General features: G+C 38.4%; 1 protein-coding gene across 1 annotated transcript; it reads left to right on the top strand.

The window, feature by feature from the left end:
- Window positions 1–1,596: 1,596 nt before the first annotated feature.
- Window positions 1,597–9,583, top strand: LOC129272409 (neuroblast differentiation-associated protein AHNAK-like). Its single transcript, XM_064107873.1, has 4 exons — window positions 1,597–2,304; window positions 3,350–3,629; window positions 4,127–8,560; window positions 9,519–9,583. Exons 1-4 carry the CDS (start codon window positions 2,053–2,055, stop codon window positions 9,581–9,583), a joined length of 5,031 nt encoding a protein of 1,676 aa, XP_063963943.1. The 5' UTR covers window positions 1,597–2,052.
- The last annotated feature ends 863 nt before the right edge of the window (window positions 9,584–10,446 follow it).

The following is a 10,446-nucleotide window of genomic DNA, read 5'->3' as shown; positions in this document are numbered from 1 at the left end:
TTTGCAGCACTCATAAACATCTAATTAATCTCATTTAACATTTTCATTTTCCTTCATAATTAATGCATGATTATTAGGATTCTGGTCCCATGCAGCAAAGATTAAGTCAAACTCTTTTATTTACCAACCATTCCAATTCAGTTTTGAATACTATTATCAAGCTCTAGATAAATTGATTATCTACAAGTATTTGTGTCACTTTTAGCTCTCCATGAGACTTAGTGTAAAAGACTAATTTTTTGTTAGAGGTTCTGTAACTCTACTCATCTTTGATGCATATTTGCATGTAGAAATGTATCACCCCCCCCCCCCCTTTAAAGAAACATAAAATTTATAACTTGATCAGAGATAAATTGTGCTTATTCAGGATTTCTTTTCAAGCTTTCATGTACATATAGCTCAGAGAACATCCCGCATACCTTTGTTCCCATTCATGTAACTGTTATTTCTTTCCTCATGATGGTACTCATAAATAAAATTCCAAACTCCTCAAGTAAGTGAAAGTCCCGATTTCGAATATTGCCTACAGTTATTTTGTCATCAAACATCTCTTCCCTTTGAACATATTTTTTCTCTCCCGAGTCCTAGCATGTTTTGAAATCCATGGTATATTGCTCTTCAAATTTTTACCTGTATTTTGATGTGAATTCCACTATTAGAAAATAATCTGATAGTGCTCTGGTTTAACTCTTATGGCTAGAAATAATATCCGCTGTTGTGTAGAGAAAAAAGTACCTTGGCCATCAGAGTTAACTGTGATAGAAAGATAAAAGTCTTTCCCAGATGGAAATAGGGGAACAAGGCTTTTCCATAGTTCCAATGAACAAAAATGTTTAACTATTATTTGTATTGCTATTCATTAAATTATGTTTCAAAAAATTTTGATAGCAAAATGCAAAAAAAAAATTAACCCAAGGTATAATACACTACTCTATTTGCAAGACTTGTCTAATGAAAGTTCTGTTTTGTTTAACTGTGTTGCTCTGGCTTTGTTAAACTATTAATGATTTTACTATTTCTCTCTTAAAAATAGACCAGCATAAAAAATAACTAAACAAGTGAAAGTACAAATTTTATACAAATATAAATGATTTTAACAAGTTACATTTTTCAAAATTTAGAAATAAGCTCTCGGGCAAGATTGATTTCTCCCAATAGGTTTCAAAGTGGGGTTGAACCCTAAATGAAATACCAGGTATGATTGCCTCTGAGAATGAAATGAAATCAGAAATATTTCCCACAGAAATGCTCTGTGTAACCCAAACAAGGATAGAATGGTGTTAGGATTACATTGTGTTGTCAGCAATAGTTTTGACTTTCCACATTTCAGCATTTCAAAAGGAATTCATAAATCTGATCTGGCTTGAAATCATTGGGGAATTGCAAGAGTTGAGCCAAGGAGAAAATTGTCCTTAAAAAAGTTGGTTGTGGTTATCCAGATTCCTTTATGGTTTCAGGTGAAATGGGGCGTTACATTCCCGCCCTAGATATATTCATATTGCACTTTATATCCTCTCCGTAGATTCTTTGACGTTTAAAGTTGTTGGCATGCTAAATTGGAATCTGCCAAATTGAATTGTAGTCTGACACAATTGAACTAACCAAAGATTATTAATTTGATGGTTTTCAAGTAATGAGTCAATTGTGTTCCGGTTTCCCATTGGATCAGAGCAGAGCATGGTTTTTTGATTGAAATTGATTCATATAATTTCATTAAAATTATTTTTCATGCAGATTTCTTGGGATTATTATTGAACTAATGAAAGCAGAATTGAAAGATTATTCCCACTTAACTTTTATTCAGCAAAGCAGAATCTTATTACTATAGGATAGGTGGCAAAAATGGTTGATTTTATCAATATTCCAGGTATTCCAGGGAATGATTTTCGCAATCAAATTTGCCCCACATTTTGTATGACTGTTTCATAAGATTTCCTTAGTGTGCTCAGTTTTTATTACAGTACTGTACAGAAGAAAGCTTTTCTCCAACAACTAGAAACATTTCATTCCCTGTATTCTTTATATACAGTTGGTGTTACTGCTTCACTAGATATGGCTATCCAAGGTCCAGATGTTGCTGTATCATCACCAGAGACCAGTGCTACCCTACAAGGGTCTGCTGATGTGGATATTAGACCTGAAGAGAAGGTCCTTGTAGACTGTGTAGAGCTGGTGAAGGATGAAGAAGATAACCAAGAATTCGAGAGCACAGGGGAGGATTTTACTACCACTGATGCACTCTTGGAGCAGATAGCTGAGACAATCACTTCAATTGAAAAAGCACAAAACCTCAGAGCTTCACAGGTAAGATCTTACTGGAAATAGTTTCCCATTTAACATTCATTCATTCCCTCTAAGATGAAGCATTCAAACAATTAACTAAATTATAAAAGGATAATCAGTTTGAAGAATGGCTTAATTTGATTGAAGTTAATGTCTTTGAAGTCATTTGGAATGTAACAGTGATGGGTTATTATGCTAAACAGATGTAACAGTTGGAAGTCTGAATTAGTACGAAAATTGGGTATGACTTTAGACTGTAGGGGGGGCCCCTCAACGATTTGCGCAATATTTTCGTCGTGCAATTTTTTTTGACCGCGCCGCTCGCTGACTTTTGCGTGACCAATTTTGCGTGACCCGGGTATGCGGTTCCGAAATTACACAACATTATGTAAGTGCATGTCAGACCAAAAATTGCTCAAAAACGTGATTTCGTGTACAAAGTCAATGCAAATTGTGTTTTCAACCAAAAATCATAAATGTATGATTATTTTTAATTTTGCTGGTCTAATTGTATATATTTTATGCTGTTTATGATCTCAGAAGATTGGTTCTCAACAAATTTCGTTGAAAAAACAATGAAAAACAAAAGCTCCAAAAATCAAAGAGATACATAAGAAATTGCAAAAAACAATATAATATAAAAGAAATTGATCTGATATCGCAACTTTTTTCATGTACGCTTGCTAAAAACACCACAAAGAGTTTCTATACAAAGAATTAAAACACTTGGGGCTTTATTTAGGGAGTTAGAGGAAAAAGTATGATTTCGCATACTAATTACGCATAAATTGGCATAATCACTGAATAGCAAATTTGCATGAAATTAATTACTATATAATTTTGTAGATTATGTCCCAGACAACCTTCATGCCAACTTTCGGCGTGATCGCACGGTCGACGGCCGAGATCTCAAGGGGGGGCCTGGGAGACCCCCCCCCCCCCCCCCGGCCATATGAACTCCCAAAATACCCCGGCCTAGACAAGGTTAAGGTACCTAAGAGAATGAATCTAAACATTCTTGGAATCATCACTACCTGATTCTTAACCGATTCTTCATACTTTATAGGTGATGGATGTGAATGTCTTAGCCGACACTGCACCAGAGGGCAAGGAAGAGGAAGATGGATACGGACTAGATCTCCAGGCTGATATCCCAAGTCAAGTGGATGAACAGGGCATCAATATACCATCAGCTCAGATAATCCTAGCAGTACCAACAGAGAGTACTCTCCTTGAAGTGTCAGAGGAAGATAGATCAGATGTCCAGCCCGTAGACATAGACAAGACTAAAAAAGAAGCTAAGGAAGAAACCAAGGAAGACACAACAGAAAAGGATGGCGAAAAAGGTATGGATTATCCACCATTATGTAATTTTTTTTAGATGAATGAGGTAACTACTGAAAATGTAAAATTTTTATATCATCATTTTATATCATCACCATTGACACCATCATAATCATCTTCATCACCATTTTTTAAAGTCGACATTATACGCCAAATCTGTGTTGGCTTTTCAATAAGTTTCACTTATTTCAAACTTGGAGAAGTCTCCTGACTTTCTTTGATATTTGCAAAATTTTTAGTTGCTTTCTGATGATGGTATGAATCATATATTAAGCCACTATCTGTTACTCTCTAGATTCCTATACCATACAAACCTCGATGGATTCGTATATATATATAATGATATGTAAACAAGTTTTGACTTTCTGAATGATTATAGTTTAATAATTTGGAATCAAATATCTTTTGCATGGAACATCAGACAATTACATTGTTTAAAGTTGATCGGTACTATTATGGACATTATTCAATTACACCCCCTTTGCTTATTTAATTTCAGGTGCTACTGATGCAGAGGAAACTCAGGAAGGTGAAAGTGTGTCATCGCCAGGAAAGAGCCCAAGGTTCAAGCTTCATCTGCCTAAGTTTCACCTCCCTAAGATGCACCTGAGTGGCAAGAAAGACAAAAAGAAGCAGGAGATTGCACCAGAAGAGGAGGTCAAGGATGTCCCTTCCCAGGCTGATAGACCAGTTCTGGAGCGACTTGATGGAGATGGAGCCGAGAATACGGATGGACTGGAGGTTGATGTTGGAACTGATGGAACTGTCATTGCTGATGTGGGTGTCACTGCTGATGTAGGTGTCACTGCCAATGTTGGAGCTACTGTCCTTGATAAGGTTGCAGTCAGTGCTGATGGACTTGATGACCCAGATTGTGTGGTTCCAGAAAAAGAAATTGCTGATGAGAAAATAAATTATGTCGCAGGTAGTGCCAAAGGAGAAGTCTCTGTTGGGATTGATGCCCTAAATATTGTTACAGAAGTTGAAGAAACCAATCAACCCATACTTGATGCTGTCATAGAGGCAGAAATACCCAGTGCTGAAGTTGATAGAGGGGTGGATGTATCAGCTGCATTACCATCTTTAGATGCTGATGTTGATACCTCTTGTCTGTCAGAAGCTGTCACAGTGAACAGCCCCTCTGTTGACATAAATACTGCTTTAGATGAGCCAGAGAAGCAGGAGGTTGTGGTGGTAATGAATGAGGGAACATCAGAAGAAGATGATGGGTTGGAAGATAAGAAAGAAGATACCTCTGTGGTGCAAAGTGACGCTAAGATCACAACACCTAAGAAAGGGCGTTTCAAGTTACCCTCCATAAATTTCCACATGCCCAAATTTGGAGGAAGCAAAAAATCTTACAAGATGGATTCAGATGCTAATGCAAGTTCTGAGAATAGAATTGATGAAGGAAAGGACAAAGTGATTGAACCAGATATGCAAAAAGAAGGTGGAAGTGTTCCAGAAGTTGAAGGAAATGAATCGCTTCATGTTGAAGGTGATTTGCTGACTAAGGTGGATGCAGAGATAAATGCTGGTGGTGGAGACATATCAATAGATCCAGAGGTACCAAATGTAGAAATACCAGAATGCAAAATAGAAGCGCAAGAATGTAGCAAGCTGGCGGTTGATGCTGGAGATCTTCTTGTTGGTGAGGTAGCAGCTGTAGCTGTTTCTGCAGATGCAGATTTTCCAAAAGCATCTATAAATACTAACATTGATACCTGTAATGCATCTATTGATACACCGTCATTGATTCCTGAAGTAAGCAATGATGCAACAGTAAACATTGATAAAACAGTCCCAGAAGTCACAACTAATACAGTAAATATTGAGACAACAGTCCCAGAAGTTGCAGCTAATGTTGAAATTCCTCTTGAAAGTGAAAAAATATCAGTGCAAGAGCAAGGCATGTCTGCTAATGTAGATGTTCCAGAGATTAAAGCTCAAGTGGAAGGTCCTAGTGTGTCTGTTACTGTTGAGGAACCACCTTCACCTGCCATTGATGAGGATGCCAGCATCAAAGCTAAAAAGAAAGGACTATCCCTTCCTACAATGCATTTTCGTCCAAAATTCACAGGAAAGAAGTGGACCAGACACCCACGATTTAGATCAAAAGCCAAGGATAGTAAATCTTTAAGTGCTAGTGGTAAAGTCACAACAAGCCTGCCTAATGTTGCAACAGCTACATCTTTGGAATCACCTCTGTCAGGGGAAGAGATGAGGGCTAGAAGGGCATCTGATGTTATTGACCCCAAAGTTGCTGCAGACATTGGAACACAGCATGAAATTAGTGCTGCCGGAGACATCGATGAAACACCTGGGAAATCAAAAAGAAGCAGATTCCACTTCCCAAGCCTCCATTTCTCTCTGCCAAGATTCTCCTCACTGTTGTCACCTCATAGACCCAGAAAGAATGAGGAAATGGAAGAGCCAGAGATGACTGAGCTCAAAGCAGACATAGAAGTTGTGGACATCACTGCAGAAGCAGACATTCCTAAGACTAATTTGGATGTTGTTATGCCCGAGGTCTCAGGAATGGCAGAGTCTTCCCCCGAGGTAGATGTTGAAGGAGCAGTTGGTGGGGTTGAAGTAACTGGAATTTCGGAAGCAGAGCAAGCAGATGTAGATCGGGCGACAAGCCCACTTTCACTGGCAATTGAAGATTCTTCATCTGAAATAAAACTTGATACTAACCCAGTGAGTGTAGAAGGAGAGTTGCCAGTCATCAGTGAAAAAGTTTCTACGGATATTGAAAGAGAATGTACTTTGGAGCAGCCAGAAAAAACAGATGTTGGATTGAATATCCCAGACGCTGATAGTCCGAATGTTGAAGGTGCACTTTGTACAGATACTAGTGTTCCAGATATTAAAGTAGGAGGAAACATAGCATTATCCTCTGATGATGTTCATGTTGAATCACTAGAGGCAAATGTCCAAGATGCAAACAATATTAGTGGAGAAAAGAAAACCAAGAAAAGAAGTTTTTTGCCCAATTTGCATCTTCCAAAGCTTAACATAAAAGGAACACCAATCAAGTTTCGATCAAAGGGAAAGAAAGGAACCTTAGAGACTACAGACATTGAGGGTGATGTTAAAGTTGGAGGAGATGTTAACATTGCAAGTGTTGACACCCCAACTTCCCCAGACCTGAACATGGTTGTCAATACATCTGGAGAACCTAGTGTGACAGGAGACAGCAAAGATGTAGATATTGAAGCCAAAGACAACCAGAACATTTCTGGAGAAATTGAAATCCCTCAGGTTAGTGTTGGTGCTGATGTAGATACTGTGGTGAAGAAGTCTGAAGTTGATGTCAAATCACCAAGTATTGAAGCTGATGCATTAGTGGGTAATGTGCCAGATATCAATGTTGATCTTCCTAAAATTGAAGGCAAAGAAGAAGAGAAGCCATCAGTACCTGATGTAGATGTATCAGCAGATTTATTACCTGCAGCAGGAACTGTAGTCATTGCTTATGACACAATAGTTGAGTCAGATGTTGTGGTTGAAGCAGCCAAAGACAGTAATAATGATGGAAAAGGTCAATTGGAAATTGAATCAGATATCCCAACACCGGATGTGGATGTCAGCTCTGGGGCTACAAATCATGTACTTGATCTTGCATTAGGTGGTGCAGATCAGGAGTTGAAAGTTGATGGAAACATTGCTGATCTCAACATATCATCATCAGATAATGAGGACAGTGATACAAAAGACAAACGAAAGAAGAAAAAGAAAAAGAGGAAGGGACTTCATATGCCTTCTATTAATTTGCGAAAATTTCATCTCAGGCCTGAGAAGAAGCAACCTGCAAGTGCAGATGTTAGACTTCCTGATGTAGTTGTGCCTAATGGTCAAGTTGATGGATCAGCCAAACTAGAGGCAAGCACACCTGAGGTTATTTTACCAGAAATTGAGCTTTCAGAAAAAGCAGAAGTGAATGTTGAGGGCAAGACTGATGGAGAAAATGAAGTAGAAATGAAGCGAGATCCTCCTTCTGCTTTAGAGGCTGCATTAGTTGTAGCAGGTGTAGCAATGGAAGTGGGTCGTCCAGAAGCTGAAGTTGAAGTTCAATTGCCATCCACCAAGGAAGAACCAAAGTTAAGTCTGGCTGCTGATCTGAATGCAGATCTTCCTGAATCTGTGGAAGGCACGGTTGATACAACTGCCATTATAGAGAATGCTAGGGTAGAGATAGATGCAGCTCCAAAAGTTGATCAAGTTGTGGAAGAAATTGTTCCTTCGGTCAAGCAGGCGGTCACAGAGACATTGCCAGACATGGCAATGTCTGAGGATGCTCCATGCAAAGATGTAACAATAGAAACTGTAACTGAAACTTCAGAGTTAGTGTCCCCACAAGTTGAAGTCGACGATAGTGGTCTTGATGCCGAGGTTTCTTTAGACGACTCATCTACCTCAAAACCAGCCAAGTCAAAAAAGGTTAGAATGCCGAAAATCAATTTTCCCAAAATGAACTTTAAATTGTCTCCTAACAAATCTGAAATGCCAAGTCAAACTGCACCAGAAGATACGGAAAAGGAAAATGACAATTCTTTGACTCCTGCTGAAATTGAAAAGATAGAGGAATCCCTTCCATCAGGTCAAGCACAGGTAACTGTACCAACTGTAGAAATCAATGGGGTCAGTACAGAGGTAGCCATTGATGAGGCCTCTTCAGCCAAGAAAGGAAAATACAGGAAGAAGATAGGGGGTAAGCTCAAGAAAATCAGAGGGAAGAGCAAAGGAAAGGTGTCTGTATCGGAAAACATCAAAGGAGAAGGATTAACTGCTGGGGTGTCATTAGAAGCTAACAGTGAGCCAAATACAAATGGGAAGATAGAACCTATCCCAGGTGATGTGGAAGATCTGGATTGTGGCTTATGCAGTACACAGGATGCAGATGTCGGAGCTGATACTACTCTCGAAACTGGTAAGTTTCGATATGTATTTCGCTACACTTTTTTTTATTAGTACCATAAACTGACAGCTTACACGGCATGTTTTGGGTGCAGGCTAGTCAACCGCGTAGCCAGTATTTAATTTTAGAGGGGGCGGTAAGTGCACGCGAAGTGCGCTCCCTAGGAGGGAGGGGGGAGTTCCCCCCCCCCCTCCTTCGCAAACCGCGAAGTTTTTGATGTCTCATCAAATTCAAATTAAAAGAAGATGTCTCTAGTACCCTTATCAATTCAAATTAAATCAACTTTGCGATTAAAAAGAAAATTGTTTTTGAAAGAAATTATGAGTGCCCCCAAAATGGAAAAAGATTGAGAAATTTGAAATAATTCCTCTTACCGTACAAAGAATTTACTTTGTCAAATTATTATTTTGGAGGTGAATATTGAAGTATTAGGGTAATTTGTAATTGATTGCTAGCTCTATAGCACCTATCCCAACACTGGTTGCATTGGCACAGGTGCTTAAAAGAGTTACGGCAAAAAGTTCTGGTGTTCAGCTTTCTAGAATTTTATATTGCTCGATCCATTCAGATTTTTAAAAAATACAGACTTTTCTACTACAAAGTGCGATCTTGATCTCATGGTTTAATGTGCACACATTGAAATAAATGGCAGAAACAGCTTAAGTTTACCGTCAATCTTAATACGATTTGAAAATAGTGACAATTTAGTGTGCGACTTTTATTTACACAAATGCTAGTCAATGAGTGTAGGATCCCTCAATTGAGTAATTGCACAAAACCTTTTCATTTATAAGTTAAACCATTTTGATTTGGAGTGAACTTACTTTCTTAATGTTTTACTTTGAATTTTAAAATGGGGTAGGGAGTAACATGTATTTTTGTTTGTTTTGATATGAAAGATGACTTTTATGTCTGTCCTGTAATCTAAAACTTTATATCTCAGACATTCTTTCTCTGATACTCTTCATAGGCCAAGAGTGTCCATCATTCATTGGCAAGAGGGGTCAGAGGTCATGTGTAGAGTTTACTTACTGACATGTGATTTGGGGTGATGAATGATGAGATGAAACTACACCAAGTTGTTTCTGTTAAAGTAGAGATTGTTGTTGGTGGCAATAACATTTTCTTTCCTTTCCTTTATTCTTTTCTTCATTTCATTAAGCTAATTCGTCCAACATTCTTGTGAAGCAACCAATTCTGTGTATCACTATAAACATGGGAAGTTTTCCTGATGTGATATTTCTATTCCTAGTGAGCAAAATTAGTTACGAGTAGAGTGCGAATGCGTGGAATTTTGCTTCTGAAATATCTAAATAATCATATTTACTCTGGAATTTGGCTTGTATGTTTGGTGACATTCTTTCCTCTAATCCATAATGTAATGAATAGGTGTAGATATTTGTTATCCCCCCATATCTCTCTCTCTTTCTTCCAACCATTCACATCTCTGTCATTGGGGTACTAGATAAAAGTGCTTTTACCTCCATTTCATGCCATGTTGGTATGTGATGGACCTTCATATCACATGAAAACATGATAAAAGGACAGAATCAGTGAGTCCTATCTTTTCCGTTCTGGTATTTGACTGGTATACGTGCAAAAATGGACACTGCATTTATCCCACTTTGCTCCTGGGGTTACAACTCAAGAGGATAAGGAAACCATTGACAGTTTTACTGGCTGAGGTTTTTGTATTTTTCTTCAGCCTTTATACTAGCAGAGGTTGTTTTCTCCCAAGATATGTTCTGGGGCCCAGCAATGTAGGAAAGAGGTGATATGTGTTATCGGTATTGGTATGCCCAAAGATAGGCATTTATGGGTACTTGGTACAAGGGAGGGGGCTGTTGACTGATCCTGAGTCAAGGTAGTGAGTACATGAGATTCATAATCAAAGTCAC

The sequence above is a fragment of the Lytechinus pictus genome, chromosome 12, assembly GCF_037042905.1.
Source record: "Lytechinus pictus isolate F3 Inbred chromosome 12, Lp3.0, whole genome shotgun sequence".
Lineage (NCBI taxonomy): Eukaryota > Metazoa > Echinodermata > Echinoidea > Temnopleuroida > Toxopneustidae > Lytechinus > Lytechinus pictus.
Note: the sequence above shows the minus strand (reverse complement) of the source record. Positions and strands in the feature narration are given on the sequence as shown.

Excerpts from the sequence above, each read along its gene's own strand:
- LOC129272409 (XM_064107873.1), top strand. The coding sequence starts at position 2,053 with ATGGCTATCCAAGGTCCAGATGTTGCTGTATCATCACCAGAGACCAGT. Across the intron at positions 3,630-4,126 it reads AGAAAAGGATGGCGAAAAAG|GTGCTACTGATGCAGAGGAA; the intron begins GTATGGATTATC and ends ATTTAATTTCAG. Across the intron at positions 8,561-9,518 it reads TGATACTACTCTCGAAACTG|GCCAAGAGTGTCCATCATTC; the intron begins GTAAGTTTCGAT and ends TACTCTTCATAG.